Raw genomic sequence first — 24,668 nt, forward strand, 5'->3', positions numbered from 1 at the left:
ATATTGAACTTTCTATTTAGCTCTGCTCGTTTTCGAATTTGCCAAACATACTTGTATCCCCGGGTAAGTGGTGCTTCTGAGGGTGCCACAGATGCCAAGTCCTGATAAAATCTACCCTATCTTGTTAATGAACACACAAACAGTTGTTCCCCATCTGCTGCCTCTGTCTGAAAGGTTAGGAAGCCCTTCCTTCTTGATCACAAAGGACATAATTATTGTCTGTGGAGGAGTCAAGTACAAAGACAGTCCATCCAGTCTGACCGCTACTACACTGCAGGCCACCAAAGATTAACAGCTGCTTCTCCTTTGATTAGGTTAGGTAATAACAGTTACTTTAGTTAATAATTGGATGGATTCCCAGGCCATGTAATTCAGGTTTAGGCTGTCATTTTTTGCTGGCATGTAGCTGAGCTGTATTACTGGAACAGAGCCTGTAATCCTATTAGTCAGTTGTCACTCAAGCCATAGGAGGGAAGGGGAATTCAGATCCATTAAGGTGTTGTAACAGGTAGGTAAATAAGTCAACCACACTTGCCCAGTGTGCAGGGAGTTGTCTTGATTGTATGTCACACATGTTTTTTTAAAGGATTAATTTTAAGTTTCTAAACACGTTTAATTCACAGTCGATCCATAAAATGGTTACATGGTTTGTCTAATTTATTGTGATTTCTGTTTACTGTGTAACACGTGCATTAGTGTACACACACTTCCCACTAAGTTCCTTGATTCATGCACTGTTCTGAAGTTGGAGACTGTGTGCTTCAAATGACAAGTTTGTGATGGTCCAGAGACTAAGAATACCCACTTGGTGTCACAGCAGCTGTGTTGCCTTCCCCCTGGACAGACAGCACCTCTGCACTGCACAACGGTGGGCCTGGCAGGGATGAGGAAAACAAGACTCTCCTCATGCATTGGTTTGGAGTGCTGTGTCTGCTCTTCTCAGGGCTGCATCTCTGGTTTTGTTTTTCTGATGTTTAAGACACATCTAGGTGGCATCCCCAAGGTTTCTGCACCGCCTCCTCCTCGCTGTTAAAAAATGCATAGATGACAGTAATAATCATTTTTGCCTACATGTTCATTTGTCTCCCCTCTCCTGTGTCACCAGGTAATGTCAGAGCCTTGAAATCCTTCTGTATTTACAAGTTAAATTGTTTAAAAATATTATTTGAAGTAGTTGAGAATTTCTGAAAATATATATGAGCAAGTTAAATCTTTACACACTGTTTAAAACAATGTGTAAAATCATGTTTATGTATTTTCTGTTACTCAAAGAACGTGAATCCCGTTATATGAGTTGCCTTTGCTGAATAACCCTCCAAATCTAAATGTGCAGCCACTCAAAGAACAGTTTCTGTAGTGAAATTATGAAATGGGTTTCATAAACAGGAGAGCTCAGTCATTTGGGAGACTATGTTAAAAGTCTGGAGGATTCTTTCAAACAACAAAAACATACAGTGCTGGTTTAAGCTCTTTTCAAATATGAATTTAATATTTATTCCCTACAGGATCTATCATTTTTCATACTCACATGATGCCTGATCTCCTCAGAGCTTTAGTGTCACCAGAGTAAAAGTTGTAGTTACCTGAAAGGGTCTTTCTTTCTGACACGGGTTCAGATGGGGACCAATTTAAATAAGAATATTATGTGAACAAGGGCTTTGAACAACTGAGGTGCTTCAGTCCCCTTCTTTTGCATTTCTATTATGTTTTAATATGTACCACCTAACGTAAAACTTTAGCACTACAGGACATTAAGTGAGTTTGGATCATATTTTCAAGGATATTGGTTAATTTTGGAAAGACAGACAAGTTGGATAACATACCTTGCTCCCGTATGTTTGTGGTCTAAGAAAGATTTCTTTAGATACGAAAAATAGTTAAAATCTGAAAATTGCCTCACGTAGGAATTAATTCAGACGTATTTTGTATGGTTTGTCTGCTTCAGAGACAGAATAACAGTATGTTTCAACACTGGGGAGATGGAATGCTGTGTGTTCTTTATCCATGGCTCACCAGGAGGAGATCTTGTGTCATGGACAGCTGAGGGACAATTCCTGGTTTCCCTCTTTCCTCTGGTGCCGTAGTCCCACAGTGTTCACTCTGAAAACATCAGCAGTGCAATACTCAAGTGACCCTTCTGCTGCTTTGTTTTCCCTTCAGTTCCCCTGACCTCCCCTGGCCCAAGGAGCTGTGCCTGAACCTGGAATTCCTGAAAGCAGGACACTTGCAGTGTGTCCAAGGTCGTTCACAAGCACCACATACCAGCAGCTACTTTGGGATCAACACTGTCTTCCAATAAATGGGTTAAAAGCCCTTGGAGTTCTCCATCTTAAAAGAATCACTGGAGATAATTATATTAAATACCATGCCAAAGTTATGAATCCCTAATCTCTACGTGGCAGTTTTGTAGACCTGTGTAAACACAGGGAACAAACACTGTGCTCCTGGATCTTCCCCAGCTTTGCTGCTGCGTGTGTCCTACTTTTACTTTTACCCCTCTTCCATGTACATAGGTGCATTTATTTTCATGATGGGTAAGTGTCAAGTGCTAATGAATTTTTATGAGTATTCTAGAGAAAGGAATAATAGGACATAAGGGTAAATTATATAAAATCAGGAGAGATTACAAACTTGCTTCTACTTGATAGAAAACTGTAGTAGTGATGGAAGTTTTCAAAATGTAAATGTGTATTTTGACAAGTGTACTTGTATTTTTAGTGAAGTATTAGACAAAAGTGAGCCAGGCACCCTGAAAAAAGTCTGTCCATAAAAGAAGTGATGCTCCAGATTGAAGTGGAAGGAGAGCACATAGGAAATCAAACAGCTTCAAAAGGTTTATATTCTTTTTGAACAGATGACCATCTCCTCTCAGAATAGGGAGACGTTGCTTCTTTCACTGTGGCTCTGGTGACTGATTCAGGGGGAGGGAAGTTCCTTTCTGGACACTTCACTACTAGATATTTATGGAGAAAAGAGGAGTTCTGGGAAAAAATCACAGCTAAGAGAAGTTTACATTAAAAAAATATAAAAGAAAAGGTTGGCTTTAGCATTAAAGACTATAGAGTTGAGAAATAAGCCAAGCAGGAAAATGTAACAGTGTATGATTGCAAGAATGGAGAAATTGCTGAGGGGAGAAACAAAATGAGTGCAATAAATGGGATGTAACTCAAGAGTAACGGGATGAAATAGAGAAAGGGCATATTTGGTCTAAATGACAGGAAAGACTTCTTGCCACGAGAGCTAATAGGTTGTGGCATAATCTCCCATGAGAAATAGGGAAAGTGAGAAGTGGAAAGTGCTGGGCACATTTCAGACTGGAGTAGCACTAACAAATAGGCTGCAGCAAATAAATCAGCAGCGTCACGTGGCTGTTGTTGTGCTGCAGTGCCACGGGCAGACCCTGAGATCCTGCACTGCCCAGGGCCTGTGTCCATCCCTGGGGAGATGCACACCTGAACTCACCAGATCCCTCTTTCCACCTGGGGAATTCTAAGCTGAGGTGGACATGGATAGGTTGGAAAGGCCCCTGGCTCTGTCTGGAGGAGCTGCCCTGCTCTGCTGGGGGAGCAGCTTTGAGAACTGTGGCCGTGAGCCAAAGGTGCTCAAATAATATCAATAAATAATGATTTGTAGCACGACTGTTTCTTTGCTCTTTGGGTCTTTTCCTTACGGCTCTATCAGGAGTTTAGTGGAAAGTGTTGTTTGGAGCCAAGGGTGGCTTAAGGAGGCAGGTTTTTGGGGGGTTTTTTTAGATGGAAGGGAGGAAGAGGAAGCAGAGGAAGAATATATGAATGAAACTCAAAAATAACTCTTCAGTTAAGGCACACTTACTGGGCTAACTGAGCTAAAATTAACTGCTATAAGTTATGTTTATCAGTTAGCCTGTAGGAAATCAGTGGTTTATTTTCTTAACTGCTTGGTGAGTTGGCACAGAGATTTCCACTCATTTAAAGCTAGTTATTCCTTTGAAGAGGTAAACTTTTTGCTGTCTAAAAAATCTACATTCAGTTCATATTAATTGTGGAAAATATTTTCTTTTTGAATATCTGACTTCTGTGAACAGTTTTTCTGTAGCTAGGAACTTAAATACGGTACAACTGTTGGCTTGAAAGAAAAATGTAGTCCATCTAAATCATATTGTAGCTGGTTAATTATTTTTCTAGTGGTTCAAATAAGGATTTTATTGTCAGTCACTGGAAGTTTTTTCTGCTATGCAGTCTGTTACAGTAGAATACATTCTTTACAGACTAATAATAATTCTGTTTATAGAGGACTCCCCATTTTTTCCCACATGCCAAGTGCTTGCAGCATTGGGGAAAAAAGAAGAAATTATTCCTTATTAATTAGAATATCATAATGGTTGACAAAATCAAGATGATCAAATGCAAACTGCAAATAAAGTTATACAAAATTAGCAGCTTAAAAGCAGAGAAAAGATCTTACCTGTTTTAAACAGTAGGAGATAAAAGCAATTTTGCAGGAAAGGAAAAGGGTGTCAGTTCTAAAATAATGGACCTGCTCCAGCAAAACCTCAGTCATTTGCAAATGGTGAGAATAGTGGTAGGATGGTGTTTAAGAGTAAAATTCTACTAAGTGGAAGTTCCAAGTGGACACCAAGGATAAAGAGATCTGCCTAAGCTGTTTTGTGCACTACTCATATTAGGGGTTGTCTATATTTTTTTAAATCATATGCAAAGCAATACAGTTACAAAGATAATAGTAAACAGATAAAGATTATCTTCATTAAAATCCCATAAACGTATGTCATTACAGAAAATATGGTATTCCAGTGTATTACCTGTGTAGTACTTGATAGGTACATGTGATACTTGAAAATGTGTAAATATGAAAATACAAAAATACTTGTACATATGATAATTGAAAAAAATAACACCTGAGAATTTCAACTCCTGCTCTAAGGAGTGCATGAGCAGTGAAATGCTGTTTTTCAAAGGTGTTCAACATGATAAATAAATGTATTAAGGACTTCCTATGGTGAGAAGATCCACAACTGTCAGGCATACCTTTTGCTTAGCAATTTCTTTAATTTCTGTTGGTTCTCTTCTGTGTTTGTGTTTCCCTAGAACACAGCAGATAAAATAGCATTCCGGGCTGCAGGAGGACTGACTGCCCTCGAAAATGTTCTGCAAGTGGTGACTTCTCCCCCCAACCCGAGCGCAGCTCCCCGGGTCCCCCTCAAGTGAGTATGGTGGGGCCCTCACCTGCCACTTAGAATCACTCCAATATTCATTCCATATCTGCTGCTTCACTGCTGCTTCTCCTCACAGTCCCCTGCTGAACTTTGGAATCAAACTCCTGCTGTGCTCTACGCTGCCCTGGAAGGTGGAAGGCATTTCCACCCACCCTCTGGTTTCCTATTTTGAGCTCTGATATATTTGAGCAGCAGCATCCCTAATTGGACAAAATGAGAGAAGACAAAACTGTGTTAAACAGAGGAGGAGATACATATGTTTTGAAGTTAGTCTGTAAGGAGCTCTAGTGGGAAGCAGGAGAAATTTTTAAAGGGTTGTAATTCACTGGAGTCTGACTGCTTTTACAGTGAAATAGCTGTAAGATGCTGCTTGCATCTTACCTACAAACAGGTAAAACAAAATTCTTGTGGATTAGAGAAATTCCTCTTTATACAATGTATGAATGGAGAGGTTTAAATATCTAATCCCTAAAAAAAAGTGGTGACTAAGCAGAATGCCTACAAAATCTGATAACTCAAAAGCATGCTCTTTTCCCCAATCTCTAACTGTAGTTTTTGTACAGTCAAAAGCACATAGGTGCTTTCAGAGCAGAGCTGGGGCGTGGTTTTAGTACAAGAGAAACCAAGCCCAGGATATCCTGGTGTGTACCACTGTTGTCATTTGTTTGTAGATATATTGTAATATTGAAATAATTGGAATTTATGCACTACGTTGCAAGAGTCTGGATTAAAACTGGCCATAATATGTTGCAGGACAGCTGTGAAGTGCTGGGAAAGAGCACTGAGGAAAAAACATGCTTTTAGTATCTTTAATTTGCGCTTCAAAGAAAATAAATAAAATTCCTGCCTTCTCAGTCATGCTGAATGCACTTGCTGCAAGTCCAGCCAGCTCCAGCAGTGAACAGTTCTGAGTTGGGTCCATGGTGAGCAGCTCAGGGACAGCCTTTGGACTCCTTGATTTACAGAGTCTCTAATTTTCAGTTATCTCATCAATGTGGGATAAACTTTGCAAGGGAAAGGATTGCACTCTGTGCCCACACAGTGTAGATTTAGCCTTAATTTCTTAGAATGGGCACCTTCTATATATCTTCGATTTTTGTCCTTTCATTTTAGGAGTAGTCTTGCTTTGTTGAGAAGGTTTGAGAACATTGTGTTTATATTACTTCAGACATTTTGTTTGAAGTTTCTTAGACAGTCTGAGGATATATTAGTTCTCAAAGGAGCTTGTGTGCCAATAAATAAAGCCCCATGTCAACCACCCTTGTATAACAAATCACATCCAAAGAGTTGATTAGAGGTTCTCCTCCCTGTGACAGTCGCTGTCTATCTCATACCCATTTCAGACCAGTGGTTTCTCAGATTCCTGAACCTGTTCATGACTGAATTATAAAAATTCTCCAAACATTGTTTTATTAACACAAGTTTTCCACTAGTTGTATTTTCAAAAGAAATATGGGGGCAGAAAAGAGATTAATCTAAACCATTCTGACAGCGTTGTGTGTTAAAAACATCTTCTGAAGAGCTTTGCTGCCCTCCTGAAATACAGCGTTTCATTCAGCTGCACTGCAGAGTGCAGTCTCCAGTTTGTAGTGTTGAATTTGGGAAGTTATACATCAAGTTGCACGTAATTTGACACAGGATCTTGCTCTCTAAAGCTCGCTGCTCTTGCAGGATTTTTCTGATTGCTCGAGTCTGACTTAGGGAGTCTGGAGTCTGCTGGAAGTGTCCCAGGGAACTCAGTGTTGCTGCCTGGGATGCAGAGCCTCCTCTCTTGGTATTTTGTGGTCTTTTTGATAGAGGAGAATGTTTTGTGCAGAATCTGCACCTCAACTGTTGAGAGTGAGCAGCAGTTCCAGAGGGTGGGACTTGCTATGAGCACTTTGAACCAGGCACAAACCATGTTCATGGGAATTGCTGTGTTCTCACCGAAAGGATTTAGCAGATTTTTCATATACAGAGTGTTTGAGGGAGGTTCAAAACCAAAGGATAATCATGGAATATATGTAGTTCTTTAAATGAGGGAGAAAATTCAGATCACATTTCTCCTCATTTAATTTTGAAATGAGTTAGAAATTATTTTTCTTTCTTCTGTGCAAATATCATTTACCTTCTGACTTCTTAAAATGTGAACCTAGGGAGGCAGCAGTTTTCTCTGTTTAAAGACGAGGCAAAGCCCTGTGGAAAGAAGCTGAATTAAGACCTTTCATGGATTGCCCTCCAGTCTTCCCTCAGCCAAATACACTTAGCTAAAGGACACTACTGTACTTCAGATTGTTTGTGTGCTTGTGCAATGTTTAACCATTTGTACCCATCCTAAATTGGGCATTTGTCTGTTGCTTTGTGATGAGGATAAGCTATTTACAAGTAGGTGAGGAGATTACACGGGCTATTATCTACATCTCTCTTTCTCCAAAATCCTGGCAGTATGGTGCAGCTCAGAACTTTAATCCCATGTCTACAAGATAAAGCTTTATTATCAGAAGATTTAACAATGTGCCTGTTGTTTTGTGCCACTGTCCAGATTGGTAGTTAGAGCAGCAGGACGGGAAATGCTGAGAGAGAGAGACGTGACATTTATGGGACAGATGATACATTTGGTGTTGGGGCAGTTTTTCTCCCCTTCAAATAAATCACTGAAAAAGGGAAAGAGAAAGCAGTGGGTTACAGTAAGTTTTATTATTGGTGTTAACATAAAAATTAATGTCCAGCCATGTTATTTCTTAAAGCAGCATTTTGTAATTTTCCAGAATTTGTTCAGTTCTCCACAAAATAAGCCGTATTCAGCAGAAGTTCTAGGGGCTTCAGAGCCTTTTGATATTTTTCTTACACTTCCACTGAAGAGCAAATGGGAGCTGCACAGCAAAACAATTTATTGCCAAGAGATGAGTCTCATCCCCTTGATTGTCTTGCACCTTTGCTATGGGCAACTCATTTGGCCCCTTTGTGCCGTGACACCTTACTGGCCTTGACAACCTAACAAACCTGCTAACAAATGAGGCTTGTAGGGTTTGTTTAATTACCATTTGTGAAATACTTTGATTCAGGTTTATTATAATGTATCTTTACATTCATACAATTTCTTCCATCATTTATTTAAAGCAAATATTATCGGGATAAAAAAGCTCAAACCGTAATTACACACAGAAAAAGAAATTAGTTCCCCCCTAATATTATGGATGGAATTGATACAAATTACTTTTTTCAGTAAGAACTATTTTGAACTAAGAACTGGTTTTATACCTTGTTCTATGTAATTTTTACTTGGATTTATGAGCAGACAGTTCTGAAGCTGCTCTGTTACTGTTCATGCAGTTTTACAGGATTGTTCACAACTTTTTTTACATGAAGTGCAGAACAAGATTTCTCATTTTCATGTGAGGTTATTCCAGGTAGAGAAATTAGCAGTAATTGGTACAGGGACATAAAGACACTCTAAAGAGAATGCCCACTGTGCAAGTTCAACATCTGAAACCTGCAGCATCTGTCCCTTCCCATGATATATTCCCGCTGTCTGTCTCAGCTGGATCTCGGGCTCAGGGCTCAGGAATGAAGAGATGTTGCCCTCATATGCAATACAGGAACAAGTTTGAATATTGAAAGCAGCTCTGTAAAATGTTATGAAACTTTTGGATTGAGAGCCAGGTCTTGCAATGAAATGATTGATAAGCCACGGACTGGAGAATTTTGGTAAAAAACTTCCAAATTCTATCCCACCTGTAAATATTGGGGCAAATTACTTGTTTGATTGTCACTTGTCATCCAACAGTTTATTCATAAGTACAGTAGCATTTCAGATTGAAACTCTCTCTGGTTTTGGAAGTGTCTTGAAGCAGAATTGATGCTGAGTTTTGTCTAAATTTGATAATGTTTAGGTTTGTATTATTTCACTGCCAAATGGAGCTTTTTGGATTATTTTCTTCACTGGTAATCAAAGCACATTCATTTATAGTCTTCAGAAGTTGTAATTAATAAGGAAAAGCTTTACACTTGAAACAGGTTAATTGTTATATGTTGATGCCCTGATTTTTGTAAAGCAAAGGTTAAGTTCTTGCCTCTGTATCCTGGTGCACTGTCGTGGATTAGTTTTGTGTGGTTGCATCCTGTTGATGCCTCAGTATTTTTAATAAAAGTTTAAGTTTGTCAACTTGTTTATATCAGGCAAATTGAGGAAAGTGAAGATGTGCTGGCATAAAAGAAATTCACGTGCAGACATATAAACTGTTGAGATCTAGCTGGATTAAAAGGAATCCCCCTCCTTTTCTTTGTACTCATGCGAAATAAATGTAACATATTTTTGTCTAGTTTAAGGACAGATTTCTGTTATGTCTCAAAGTTTGTGTACCATAATGAGTGTGTTATAATTGGATTTACTCTGGAGGAAAGCCTTGCTTCAGAGGGCAGCCTTTCTGTGGGGCTGGGGTTTACAGAGCTGTAAAGCTGATTTGTGAGTGTGATACAAAGTTTAGAGCAACATCAGTAATCAATAACCACCTGCTTCACGGGAGCCTCGGGCTTTGGGCTTTCAACTGATTCTGATATCTCCTGAGATAACAGGTTTGGAATTAAGAGCAGCTAAGAACTTCCAAAAGGGAAGAAAATGACTGGAAATGCGTTGAGTTTCCCACCCCAGCACATTTAACGTGCATTTAAACAAAGTTCTGCCTCCGCCTTTCGCAGCCCCTCGCTCGTCTCGCAGGCCTCGTGCAGAAATGGTGACAGTTGACAGCTGTTGTTCCCTTAATAAGATTAAAGTAAAGAAATTAGTTGTGCTGTCTTTAATCTGCCATTTAACACTGCGAACCACCTGGGGACACTTCTGTGCCGACACCGCCAGCGCTGAATTGCAGGCAGAGCGTGGAGCCGGCGCGGGCTCGGGGCCGTGACCAGAATGCGTTCAGACGAGCCGTAGTTAGCAAGCTTATGGTATCAATTAAATGAGCCCTCTTTATTGTGCTGAAAAATTAATTTGACATCCATTTGCTTACAGCACCTTTTCAAACTGCATTATTGGAGCCTCTGAAAACACGAGTATTCTTTCTGACACCGAGGTTCAGCGGGGGAAGTACGAGACCACGCAGAATTTGTTCCTTAAGTAAAGTGGGAAGTTCTTGTGTTTTCAAATGTAAAATAAATGATCCTCTTAGGAATTAGGGATCCCATATATCAAAAAGCATTTATTGCAGTGATTTAACTAAATCACCTCAGAACTCTGAAGTGCTGTCAAAGTTAACCTACAAATTCATATTTGACACTTTGGATGAATTATAATGTTTATATTGAAATAGGATTGATGTTTATTTTAGAAGAGCTGATAAAATGAGAGAAGCTGATTTAAGCATCTTCTCAACAGAAAATAGAGACTACCAATATAGTTTCATCTCTTTCTCCCTGTGAATACACCTACACAGGGGAATAATCTTCTGTGAAAGGTAGAAGTAAGTGCCTAATGAAAATATTTTTCAGCATGAGGGAAGGGAACTAAATACCTTTATATAATCAGGATAGGAAAAGAGAATTGTGTTGCAAGGCAATTAATAAATGCACATGAAACATGCTGCTTGAATTATCTGTAGGGTAAAAATCAGGTGAAATAGGTGAAAATTAACCTGCCTTTGACCAAAAATTAATTACTTAATACTATTTACACATCATGTGAACTGGAGATTGAAACTGATTTAATTAGACAGAGTAAAATTATTTACCAGTACAGTAAAATAATATGTCTTGGTAATATGGTGGTACTCAGAAAAGGAGGAAAATTATAAATGCTCTCTTGCTTCTTTTCTAAATTCAAAATTATTTCTCCAACTGAAGCAAAGACAATCCAGACATACAAATGAAAAAAGTTTTACTCTTAATTTTTCTGGCCTCTGAGCATTTCTGGCTTTTCTTAGCTTGAGAAATACAATGTCTGTATGTGAGGTGCTTCCATTTCAGCTCTGGGGAGCCAGGCTAAGTGACCAGATGCCTCAGTGATGAGCACAGCAGTCGGTAAAGCAGCATTCCTTATTGCCCAAATAATTTTGTTGTTTCATAAAATATTTCAGGAGAAAGATAAAGCGTAAAACTCGTCTCTAGAAGTATATTGAATCAGTCTGCAGCTTGTTCTGTGAAATACCAGCTTTGATGATTTCACTACAGTAACTTGGTGTTTGTTGCAGTCCCACTTTTGTATGACCTTTCAACAGTGCTCACAATTTATTTTCTTCTATGCAGCTCATTTGAACTGAGTCACATTTTTTCACATGTCGAAAAAACCCCAACAAAGTAAAAATTCTTTTCTTTTTGGTTTACTTTAGACAAACAACTTGAATGTCTAGCCATCTGTATTTATTATTGGATATATTTACGATGCATTTGTGTTGTGTGTCTGTGTGTGTGTTTGTACATTAACAGTGATAGCTTTTGTAGTAAGCAAAGTTCAAGAAATGAATTTTGTGTTTATTCTGAAAAAGGATTCTCTCCGGTCAGATTAATCTTCTTTGTGAGTATATTCCATAGGGCTGGTCCCTGTTTCCCTGCAAGTCCTGTTTTGAGAACCCTTTAACTGGAGCAGATGGAAATCACTGTGTGTGATGTGCTTATGATTCTGTGTTCTGACCACTGCAGATCTGTCAGCTCTTCCCCCCAGTGGGTCAGTAGAATGGTTTATCAGGAGTTTCTCCTGCTCTTTTGGTTGCCCAGGCACTGCTGGGAGCTCCTCCCTGAACCTGCTCCTGGGAATTGCTGTGAGTGACTCATACAGGGGTTTTGTCTTGCAGGTCATGCCAGGAAAGGGACCTTATACCCAAGTTAATTGTGTGCTACAGCTGTAAGCCACAAAAAAATAATATTACATCTCCAAATCATGAAATTGGCTGATGTTCTGTGTAAGTTTTGGTACAGGTTTTGAGAGCAGAAGAGTCCAGTACCCATACAGTCCATGATTTCTGATAAGCAGGGCCTTACTGTTTTGAAGTTATTAGTTATATAATTGATTCCATTTAAGGTATTAGTTCTGTTTGGAATCCCAAGCTGAAGGAAATGATTGTGAGTTGCTGAAAGGTTGTTTTGTGATGTGCTGCCATTCGTTTGCTTTCAGTTTACTGAAGAAAAAGACCTAAAAGTCTAATTTTTCTTCCCTTCTGACTTTTTAGGTCACTGTGCAGTACAGTAAATGTTTACAGCCTCACCTGCAGCAACTGCATAGAAAACTGCACCTATGTTCTCTTCAGTAATAAGGTCACTTTTCTGATGGACCTGTTGATACACCAGTTTACGGTATGTAAACCAGCTTTTTTAATTTTGACATTTTTGTATGCTTCACAAACATTTTCAGGTATTTAGATAAGAATGCCAGGAGATAAATGAGAATAAAGGCTTGAAAGAGTAAGATTCTTTTGTTGTATGTATTTGATGGCTTTATCTACTATACTCTATAGAAATAGATACATTTGCTTCTACTAATAAGACCTGCAAAAACATACGTTCCAGGAACTCTACTGAGTGGATATCGTTCTATTTTTAACATTTTCTGAGGTTGTTTTCTTTAATTCGCTCTATAGGAATATTTAAAATACAGAATATTGTGAATTGTCCATGTGTATTTGATTTCTACTAGTTTCAGTGTCAGGAATCCAAGTCAGGTCAATTTGTTGCCATGGTGTGATTTGCTGAAGTGCTTAAATAGCAGGACTCTTTAACGATGAAAGTTTTAATTTTCTGATGTTACATCTCATTTGAAATGTCATTAAATATTTTATTTGAAAACTCATTTTTAATTCATAGTGACCTGCTCATCATAAGATATTTAGTCTTGGTTTTCTGCTTATAAATTGTGTGTATGTATTTTCATGAGCCAAGCAGTTTGTTAATTGAAAAGTTATGTACATACTTTTAATAATTTAGGTGACGCTGTTGGAATCAACAGCCACAGGACTGTTGAGGAACACTTTAAAAAGATAGTCCGAGGGTCCTCGACACAAAGAAAACCCAAATGCAACCTGTGCATTCTCCTCTAAGTAGCTGCCAGCTCATTGTTCCTCACCAAATCTTTCCAAGAGGATTCCAGGTATTAGGTTTCAGTTGTGCTTAGTGAAAGGTGTGTGTGTTGTGCTGGGCACTGCTGGCTCTGCAGGGCTGGGGGTAATTCCAGCCCAGGGGAAATCCCTCAGCACTTCACAAGTGACAGGATTCACTCTGCTGCCAAAGCCCTGCCCTTCTCTCCCTGGAGCTGAGCAATGGCCTGCACTTTTCCTGAAGGAATACAGAGGGTATTTCTTAGGCAGAGTTGGCCACCTAGAGCTCAGAGATGCTACAGGAGGATAATTTACTTCAAGTCTGTTGCCAAATACTACCCTTGAATTGCAGCAAAACTGTAATTAAAGCTTAATGTTTCCCATGATCCACAGTGGACTTTTCTTTCCTGTGCATAAAGTCTCTTATGTTCTCTTCATGCAAAATTGGCCCTTAAACCAGGATATCTTCATAGTTCCATGAGGTACCTGTGTGAGTACAAACCCAAATACAGTGCTGCTTTTCTAACCCTGATTTTTCTCTCTTGAAAATATTATAAATCAGATCAAGTTTGAATTTTTCTTTTTTATGAAAAAGAAATGTACAAAAAGAGAGCAGCTCCAAATACCAAAATACTGAAATACACTCCTTCAAAATACTTAACTGCTTTCAGTTTTCCTGGTTTGGTGAGCTGGATGATGCAGCCTTTGCCCACGTTGTGTGTATTTCCACTTACTGTTGTAAAATGAAGCCCAAGAAATACCAGTAATAAATGAAAATATTTGCAAGGTTTTAACAAACAGTTAAACAAGTATGCCAGTATTTACTTAATACAGAAACAGAAAGAATCTGGTTTTGAGAAACATTTTAATATCGTCTTAAATACATCCAGCATGAACCTCATTTCCAACCAGTTTAATGTGGGTTTAATTTTGGTTTTATTCATCAGTCAACTGCAATATCATCTTCACTACTTCAAAGCTGTATGTTATAAAGAATAAAATTTAAAACACTCACTTTTCATTGGTGACAAAATGTTCATTTTTCCCTAAACGATTGTAACATTTTTCTCCTCAAAATATTGCTCGAAGGGTTATAAAAAAAATAATTCCTCCAATGAAAGTACCCATGGGAAATTATAGAATAACAGATGGACTGTATTTGTCTTTTCTTTTTGTGACATCCTGCCCAGGTTAGTAGTTTGAAGTGTCCTGTTTAGACCTTTCCTTATCTCCTACCTAAACAGACTGGTAGGAAACCTTCTGTAGACTTTACCTACCATTTGACCTTTGTGAGCCTCCTTAGCTCAGGTAATGCCTAAGTCTGTTGAGGTCAGCACTGGTGTTTCCTGATTTCCATGATTAATGGCTCAAACCTTCCCACCTACATTCATACAAATCCTGTGCTCGGGGTGTAGCTGCATTTATTTACAGACTGCTGTCTCTGCTCCTCTTTGTCTCCTGTACCCAGAAGACAGTTGCAAAATAATGGGAACTTTTCTGATTTTGTATTTGGGAAGATTTCACAGTGACAAAGCCAAGTAATTAATAGAGCTGTAAGCGTTGTAATGCCAGTTTGTTAGTTTGGAGGTTTTATTTCCAGTCAAGTGACAGCTATCATGCACTTTCCAGAAGATATCTGAAAAGCCATATATCAAAACCATACCTATCTGTATGATATCATGACAGATCAGTGTGATTATTTTTTGAGGCAATCTTTAAATGCAGAATATCTGAAAATTCTAAATAAAACATCATTAGTGAATGTAAAAGCATGTGCAACAAACATTACAATTTAAGTGGCAATCACACAAATGTAGAAATCAAACGTGAGTTGCTTGTTTGTTTTTTCTTCTCCAAAATACAGTGCTTAAATCTGGACTATATTGTAGGTAAATGGTCTATGAAATCTTACTGGGTTTAAGTTAATCTGGCTATCTAGGCACAGGGAAGTAATTTTTCTCCTCAGTTTCTTCACTGGAATTTGCTGCCTTTTCATTGGGGTATTTCAGAATGACAGTATCCATCCCATTGCAGTTTATTTGTGGTCAGGTTTTTTAATCATCTGTACTGCATCAAAAAAAGGCAGGTCCATGTTTGCACTGATGGTGGCAAGAATTGTGAAATCCAAGGCACGTCTGTGCCTCTCTGCTGTTCTGGTCCATTTTGGAATTACATCTGTCTCCATAGTGTGGCACTGACAGTTCCCTTAGGCCCCAAGAACAAGACCATGAGGAGGGCAGTAAATCCTGAAAACAGGGCTGGAGCAGAAGGAAGTTATGACCTGCTGAAGCGTTTGGGGGTAGGGAGTTTAAAAAGTGGAACCTTCACCTGCACCATCCTAAGCCCATGCACTTCCTGGGCCATTTCCATTTCTTTAGTTCACTAGGTACTACATAGAAAATCTGACATCTTAATCATGCTGGTTTAAAAGTAGACATTTTTCAGAGTGTTTTTGAGGCAAACCCGATGACTACCCGTGCAAAAAGCACAAAATCACCGCTGCTAACGGGAGAAGGGTACAAAGTCAGTGAGCAAATGAAGCGAAATTAGGTGCTTCAAAAGGTTTCAAGTCAGTCCATTTAGGTTTAGCAACTCTGTATTTAAAATTCTTCATGGCTGTGAAGGGCTGTGCTTTTTTACAAGACAAAAACATCGGTGAGTTGCCAGTGGCAGAGCTCTACGTCGCTAATTGGGAAATGTTTAGTGTTTTTCGTTAGCACAGAAAACTACTTTGATGTGCAGAGGTATTTTGGTGACATGAGTCAGAAGGGAGTAACATTTTCAGCTATATTAAATGTGTGCCTAAGTGCTTTACTGGATTGGGGCCATATTGTGCAGCATCTTAGAGGATTAAGCCCGAGATGCTGGGCAGAGCTGAAGAGCTTATGGCAGCTCTGCACAAGCCTGGGAATCCCAACACGAGGGGAATTCTCTGAGGAATAACTCTCACAGTTATATGGAGACTGTGCCAGAGCTGACAGTGTGGTCTCATCAGTGTGTTCTGATTCAAGAACTGACTTAAAGTAAGCAGAGTCCTGGTTGAGCCTGACATAGCCAGTCATCATAACAGCTAAAATAGTAACTGGGTACAAGTTACATTGAGATGTTGGATGTGTCAAATAATTAGACATTTTTCCTGATTTTCCTTTGTGATTTGAAAATGTTTTATACCAGTTACCAGCAAATCAGTTTGTGTAATCACATCTGTAGATTTGTGTCACTTAACCTATTAAACCTCAGATTTATGGAATGTTTGAACATTTACTCATCCAAAGCCCATTTTCAACACACAGTTTCTCTGAATATCATCAACTCCTTGTGAAATCATCACAAAGAAACCAGAGCTTGAAAGCTGTCATGATTACACTATTAAATCTTAAGATTTCCTACCCCTTGCTTGATATAATAATCAACAAGCAAGCACCCCAATTAATTTTGCTTCTGGGAGCAAACCAATTAATTTTGAACATAAATCTCAACACACTTTCACACTGTCCCATTAATTACTTCTTCAGTAAAAGAGCTGATCTTTTGTCACTTATTTGAGTTAGTATAAAAGGAAAATGTAAAAGGAATTAAGTTCAAACGTACCCATTTTCTGTAAAACAGTATTTCCTTCTATGTCTTCTCTGACATACACAGTATAAAAAACCCCACACTTGTTCTCACTTTATATTAACAAATACATACATTTTCCCCAAAAATTGAATGTGAAAAATGAGCTCTGCAACAAATGATTCTATTAAGTGTCAGATCTATTTATTTTACAAACTAAAAGAAGAGTTTTACTTTTAAAGCATGAATTTTATAGGTATGGGCTATATACTTGGAAAATAAAATTCTCATATGCACATTGAACTAGAAGACAAAAATAGACATTATCTGCTTACAGAACTGCTCATTACAGCAAATGGAAGCCCCTACTGCAAAATATTATTAAATCATTACAGAAATAACATATATAATTTTTTTACCTGGGGTGAAAAAGCAGTGAGTAGCGTTTGTTAGCAATTTTTAAAAGTTAGTGTTCCTAGTACAAAGTTGCCACATTTAAATTGATTTACACGTTGCAAAGCTTAATCCATCTGTTTCAGTGGGCAGTTGGAATCATTAGGCTTGAATTATTGCAGTCAACAAAAGTTACTGGAGCAACATGGGATTATTTTTCCTATTGAACTTGAATAAGCAGCTAAAGACTTCTCACTTGCTCTCTTGGCTTGGCACCAGAAACAGACCATTACAATGAGTTTTAAGTAGCAGCACAAGGCTCAGAGCTAATGAATAATAAAGAAATGTGCATGTTGTTCTTTGTCACCAAGTGTTACCAAATCCCTCCTGATACCTATACAGGGAGGACTGGTTTTCTCTGCCCTTGCTTGCATATACTGAGTATAAAATGATTTTCACCTGGAATGGAAGTAAGATTTCAGCCAGTTTTGATCCCTGATGACAGTGTGGGAAGCCTCTGGCTGTCAGTAGCTCCACAGAGGGGTGTTGGTGTGTGGAACCAGCAGCACCAGGCACTGGAGATGTGCCAGGAGCCCCGAGTCCTGATGGTGCATCTGCACTGCCAGTGCTGTGCCTGTAACACTGCAGGACTTCCACACACACTTCACTTACTGTTTGATCAGAACAGGGCAGGTTAAATCATCTTGAACTGCAGAAATGAAAAAATGTAATTAATTTTTAAAAAATTATGCTCTCCAGGATGATTTCCTTCCAGGTCTGTATCCTGTACATAGTTCTGTCTTCAGATTTACATGTTGTGCAGCTCAACTTCACTCTTTTAGGAGTGGGCTCTAGTTAATGGTTTAGAAAAATGGGATTCCTCTGAGGTCTGCTCAGAGAGGAGCTGGATGTTGTGCTTCTGACATGATTGACAAGTGACTGACCTCTGAGGGACAAGTGCACTGGTCAGTGGGTGATGTTTTATGCATAAGAACACAATCACACTAATGACATACTCTGCTTCTATAAGTCTTCCTTCAGTTTTCTGATGCTTCTTTTGACTTGTTTTATTCTGTCCCAGCTTGGATTATCTGCATTGCCTTTTCTTGTACCTGAAATGCTTCAGTGTCCGTCAGCACTGCTAGAATGTTAGTGCTCCTATGCAAATTTCTAAATGTTTCTCTACAAACTTTGCTTATTTTTTTTTGAATTCTAGTTGTTTGTCTTTTTTTTTCTCTTTACTTAGGTTACTGTTCCAGATGACCATAATGCTACTGCAGGCAGAAGTGTAAATAAGCAGGTATTTGAAGGTTTAACAACAGGACTTCTGAGGGTAACTGCTATGATTTTCAGATGTCTAATCTCCAGCTTCCCAGATGGAAACAACCACTCTACTGCACTGAAGATATTACAGGAAGTGAAAAGTAAATCCTCACAAGTGGAAGCCTTCAACAGCAGAGTCCAAGACCTAATCAGGTTTAAAAAAAGATAATGAAACTTCTCTAAGCATTCTTTACCACAGAGAAAGAAATTTGTGTTGATTTAAGAAAGGAACAAACTGCTTTAACTCTTAACTCAGTAATAGTCGTTTGTGTGTGTAGTCAAAAAGACTGTTGAAATGCTATTTTCCCAATCAAAAGTGTTCTTCAAAAAAATCACAGACACAGAAATACAGAAAACCAGGAACCTTCTAATTTTGGACTTGGTTTTTTGTGTCCTTTCCATCAGTTTCCTCTCCAATTACGTGGGAGTCAGTTCCCATATTTTCATTATTTTCTTTCAGTTCTCTGTGCCAGCCCTGTTTGCCCATTGCCCGTGTGGTCTTTCATATCTACATTCATTCATATAAGCTTGTCATAAAATATATCCCTCCTATTATAAGGATCAGCCAGTCATTCCTATAATCTGATCTTATAATTTAGCTGCATTTTAATAGCTGAACCTGAAGATATGAGTGTATATATATAATTAATACATATTTTATATATATAATATTGATATATATCCAACAGTATATTAGACTTGCAAAAAGTGTGTAGTTTCACTACTAAGTGACATAAGCAGTTGTCAATAAATTATTGTATAAATAGTTATCAATGTGTCCTCAGCCCTCTGGAGGAATGAAATTCTGGTTCTATGCTACTGAAAGCATGTCTCAGTGAGCATCATCACACTTCTCAGAGTCTGGAATGATGCTGATGGAGACAAAGAGGACAGCTGGAGGAGGAAAGCAAAACAAATAGTTGTCATAGATACCAGTGACCTCTGAAACGTTATTGTTCTCATGTAACGTGCCTTCTCCCCAAACAGGTTTTGATAGAGTGTGAAATTTCAGGATGTTGTGTTCTGCCCACTTATGAATGGGAGGGTGGGAGGTCTGTGCTGAGCAGACACCTGACACTGAGTGGGCCAAGCACAGACATACCCCTGAGATAAGGAGAGACATGAGAATCCAACCAAGTCCCTCACCTGAGGCACTTTAGGGGATCTGGTTATAAATGGGGAATGAAAGGCATGATGACAAGGTAATAGTGCAATTAGGAAAAGAAGAGAGAGGGCATTTTAAACTAGTCAAAAACAGACAAATTCTGTCATTAATGAGAATCTTTCACCTCCAGGTCATGGTATCGTATGTCATGGGGAGCTGATTAAGTGAGAGTTTTAGGGAGATGGGGGAAGAAAGAGGAACGTTGAAATTTTATTTTTTTTTTCTCTTTGGGGCTGCTGGGCCTGATGCATAAACACCAATTACCCACGTGCTGTCTGGGTATCAAAAGGGTAGCCAAATTATTTCAACTATGCCACTATGGGTAGAATGACTGGGAGATGGAGGCAATAGATTAGAGAGCTTTGACATTCCATTTGTCTGGATGCTCAATTCCTCAAGGAAGGGAGTGCTCCATGCATCTTACTGTCTCCGGGTGCCAGTGAGGAATAGTCCCAGCAGACTGAAAGCTCCCATCCATTTCCTCTCTGCCAGAAGATGCTTTGTGCCCAGGTGTGGGGGTGAAGGGAGGGGGCCCATGGGCACGGTTTGCAGCGTCAGTCACACTGCAGAGATGTTCTTAGGGAAGAGAATATTGGTGGGAATGGTTTCTGTGAGTCATCATCTATTAGTATTAGCTGTATTTTATTTAGTTCTTCCTCTCCCCTCCTGTTTCTTGGAGCTATTTCCAGCACTCAGCATTTCTCTGTGACTGTGATGTATCTAACACCCAGCTCTGTTCCTGGAATTATTCTGCTAATACAGGAGAACTTGCTTATCACCTGTCCAATCAGGTGGATTGCCGAGATCAAAATCTGCAAGAAACCTAATGCTGGTAACCTTTCATGTTATTAAATAGAACAGACAAATTTACCTGCACAAGTGTGCAATTAATAACCTTCGTGCATCTTTAAGTGTTTTTAACTGCTGTACTTCAGCAGCTTTAAAGTCTTTCATGCTTTAGTTAGACTTTTGTTTTATATCTAGTGTATTTTTATTCTTAATTCCTTTCACTGCTTCCAAAAGCTATGTGTCAGCAGGGTGAACTTTGGCAGAAGGTCTGTCTTCTAGCCCTGAAGAGAAATCAGCCTTTGAGCAACTAGACTGTCTGAAAAGCAAGAGGTTTTCTTCCATAATCTTAAACCCTCCTGTTTTTACAGGATCAGACTGTGAGACATGTTGTGAAGTAACAGGTATTTTTAATAAATACTTGTACAGCATCTGTGAGAGAAGCATTATGTGATCAGTTGTCTTTATTTACTGGGGTCAACCTTATTTAATAATGTTCCCTGCTTAGTCAAGTCAGAGTTGTCTGGAAATTATGGAAACATAGGGCCAATAGTGTTCCCTTCTCAAGAAGCCATTGTTCTGAGAGGCCATCTCTAACAAATGGACTTGAGGAGCAAGCAGACAGAGCAGCTGGTAGGACAGAGGAGTATTAGTAACAGGTTCAGCATAGGTAATCAGTGTAAAAAGTGAATCATTTGATGGTGTCTGAAGGCAATCACTTCCCCGTGTCTTAAGTCAGGTGGAAGCACAGGATAAAACAGCAGTGCTTCTGATTTTGACAAGAGGTTTCTCCCACTTGATAAGATACAAAGAAAATTAGAGGTGAAAAAAAAAGGAGGTGGTTGCAGTGGGACCTTTGTGTCCCTAAAGAGAGTTGATCTCACCTAAGTCAGCTGAATATGGTGGTTGAGATGGACAGAGGGGTCTTGGTACAAGGGCAAGGAGCAAATTTTTTGGCATAGGTTTCCAATCTGTTGGAATTCAAAGAAGAAACTTCAGCAGTAGTGATCTGATGATCAGCAACGGTGATCTGATCTACCCTGGTAATAAAAACCAAAGATGAGTCTTCAGTTAAAAAAAAAAAAAAAGAAGTTACTAGCATGGTTTTCTCTGCATTGAGTTTGATTGAGCTCCTGAGGAGGTTTTTTGATCCTGATCCTTCTATACTGATGGTAGGAGGTTGTTACCTACATATTCTATTAGTCCCTGAGCTGTTACATATATATTTATGAGGGAAAAAAACCAACAACTGGGCAGTAGTTGCTATGATATACGTATTGCAATAAAATGCTATCTGGGTAACATCACTGTCTTCTTGAATTAGTGTGTTCTACAAAGTTTATCTCTTCATGCTAAAAAGAAATTGTGCTGTTGCAGAGCTATCAAGATTATTATAAATCATTTAACTATGGCAAAATTCCATTGTCTTTCTAGCAGTATGGTAAAATAAACATTTACACTCATCTTTGTTGTACAGTATAATACAAATTATCCTACAACAGACATACCTCTTAACAAAAACTACTGATAGTCACACAGAGCCAGATTTGAAGTTCTTGTAATTAGAATTGGTTTATTGAACCCTTTCAGGAAGAGTATTAAAGTAATCACAACCTGCATTTCATGTGGTTTGATAGTAGAGAAGCAAAAATGTCTTCTTTTGCAAAGTTACCAAAACTGGCGTGCGACTGGTTTTTTAATACAATTTTTCCTCTGTTTCTAGTTACGTGGTGAACATAGGATTGGTAGACAAGCTGTGTTGCTGTTTCCTCTCTGTTCAAGGCCCTGTTGATGAGAATCCCAAAATAGCAAGTTTTCTCCAGAATGCCACGGCCGTGTTGCACGGGATGTGCCAGCTGTGTTTCGCTGTCAATGGAAGGTGGGTGCTCTGGCTCTGTCAGCAATAACGTCCTGGTCAGCAGCAGTTTGGGGAAGGGAGTGTCCTGCTGGGGCTGTCAGGCAGAACTGTTGTGCTGTGGGACTACAGAGAAATAACTGGGAAGGAAACAGTGCAGGAGAGTCACTCTGCTCACCCGCCCACCGGTGAATTGGAATTAGTTGCCTGCGCCGTGGTTTGAGTCTTGTAAGTCATTGATCAGAATTAGAAATTGCTCATCCTTAGACAGGGTTTTATCACTGATAGTTTTAAGTGTCCAATCCTAAGGACTTCAAGAGGTATTTTATTATCAGCAAAAATCAACTCTTAATTGATTTGTCTCTAGAGCAGCTCTTGTTCTTTAAAATACCGCTGTCAGTAAGGAAATTCTGTTTTCTACAAAGAAAAGTATTACTACCTTTGTCAGGGAATTTTCTAATGCAAAATGTTTGTTGTTGTAACCTAACCAGGGTTGTAGGGAATGTGCATGAGATATGTGCCTCCCACCAAGTCTGGACTTCTATGATCTGCAGTGTAGGACAGCCTGACACTCGTATGAGTCAAAATTACAGAGCTTTGGGCTGCACCTACTAGAACCTACCACTGTCACTCTTAAGCATTGCAGGAAAAATCAAGGCTGACAGAACTTTACAATGCATTCCTGAAGGGTAAAACGATGCTAGGGTTGAAAAACTAAAGTTAATAAAACATAAAAGAAGAAACAAAGCTGTAGGTAAGAGTCGTTGCTGGTAACCCAAGGACACAGGCACATGGAAAAAGGACTGCAAGAAATATGAGCCCAAAGAGACCATCCCAACTTACTGAAATTTCCCTTTCTGAAAGCTGCCAACTTGGCATTTTACATTCCAGGAGAGCGCTGCCAGAAGTCAAATGCTCACTAAATAAAATAATAAAAAAAAAAAATCACTCTTCTGTTAGTGGAATAATAGTTCTGGCTGCAGGAGTGAGTAATATAGCATTTGCAATTTCTGGAGCAGGCACACACTTCACCCAAACATTAGAGATCTCTGCACCCCAAAATAGTACAGCACTGCTCGAGTACTTTCTTCAAGAACATCTGTTCTTTGTAGCAGCAGAATAATTTTGGAGAGTTGAGTGTTTTTCTACCCAGTTCCACCAAGAAGTATCCGATCTTACTACCTGCATATAACAGCTGATTGTTCTCCATTTCCAGGTCGGATTGTTCATTTGAGCATGAAAAGAAATGAGAGGAATGAAGTTGGAGATTTCAAAACTGTTGTCTTTCAGATCAAAAGCTTTGGTGTAACTGATTAGAAGGGCAGTTTAAATCAAATGTCTTTCATCACCTGAGCCCACTCTCATTTAAGCAGTGAATGCAGAGCGTAATTCTGTCGCTTTACAGAAGTCCTCAGTATTCAGGGTGATTTAAATGGAAAAAGGTATTGCCAAACACAGATTAAGGTGGCAGAAAAAGAGCTCAAATTTATTGAATTCTTACATATGTCACGCTACAGTAATACATCATGTGTGATACCTGATCTGCAGTACAAAAGACAGCCCCTCTGTGAGAAGTACAGGTCCTCTTTCATTCCTGGTAAATGTGGTAGGAGGCAATGCAGCATTTCTCCTTCTCCAGCTCAGTTGATACCTCCTTGAGCACCAAACCAACCTGCAGTATTACACCCCTCCGTAGGTCACAGTGACCAACCCCTCTGGTCATCAAATGTCTGACGTTGTTACTGGGAGGAGAAAGCCCAGTAGGTATTACCAGTGCTGTGACACTGTAGCATGAGAAGAAGTTTTGGCAGAATAATGGCAGGCTTTCACCATTGTTGCAAGAGCAGTTTTGGATTGCTCTTTAGGTATATGATGGTTCCCAGTTGGAAACTTCTGTATGCTCCTCAATGGTAATGGGGGGGGACACACAAAATTAATTTATTTTTTCTGATAGAACATTTTGAGGCTGTTATTTGTCATATAAAAGGTTGTCATTCCATATGAAATGCATTAGAGTGCTTTTATAGAGTGCTGTCTGTACTTGGGCAGATCTCAGCAGGAAGCACCACTGAGTGGCAGAGTGGGAAGCTGACACAGGACAGTTCATGTTGGGTGGGGCACCAGGACAACCTCAGGGCTTAAACCAGCCCAGTGCAACAATGAAATTCTTTATGAGCTGGAAATGGCTGTGGGATCCTGCTCCTTTGCTTTCAGACCCCACCAGGTTGTTAGAAACTTTACTGCAACTGTAATCTGTGATATCCCCAGAGGGCCAGGAGTTAAACACTCAAACTCTAGTTTTAAACAATTAAAAGATCCTGTCCTGTGAGTACAAAGTAGGTTGGGCTGTTTCTGGAGCTCTGATGCAGGAAGAGCTGTCAA

General features: G+C 39.2%; 1 protein-coding gene across 3 annotated transcripts in view; it reads left to right on the forward strand.

Annotated features, from left to right (window-relative positions):
* SCAPER (S-phase cyclin A associated protein in the ER) overlaps positions 1-24,668 on the forward strand; it is a 142,251-nt gene that overhangs the window by 87,354 nt on the left and 30,229 nt on the right. For all 3 annotated transcript variants that reach the window (XM_027712175.2, XM_039379267.1, XM_039379268.1), the window contains 4 exons: positions 5,085-5,200; positions 12,349-12,472; positions 18,404-18,633; positions 22,155-22,310. In XM_027712175.2, the coding sequence (XP_027567976.1) occupies positions 5,085-5,200; positions 12,349-12,472; positions 18,404-18,633; positions 22,155-22,310 (626 nt within the window). The remainder of the gene's footprint in view (positions 1-5,084; positions 5,201-12,348; positions 12,473-18,403; positions 18,634-22,154; positions 22,311-24,668) is intronic.

This window comes from Pipra filicauda, unplaced genomic scaffold, assembly GCF_003945595.2.
Source record: "Pipra filicauda isolate LSUMZ 115617 unplaced genomic scaffold, ASM394559v2 scaffold161_size1661140_pilon, whole genome shotgun sequence".
Taxonomy (NCBI): domain Eukaryota; kingdom Metazoa; phylum Chordata; class Aves; order Passeriformes; family Pipridae; genus Pipra; species Pipra filicauda.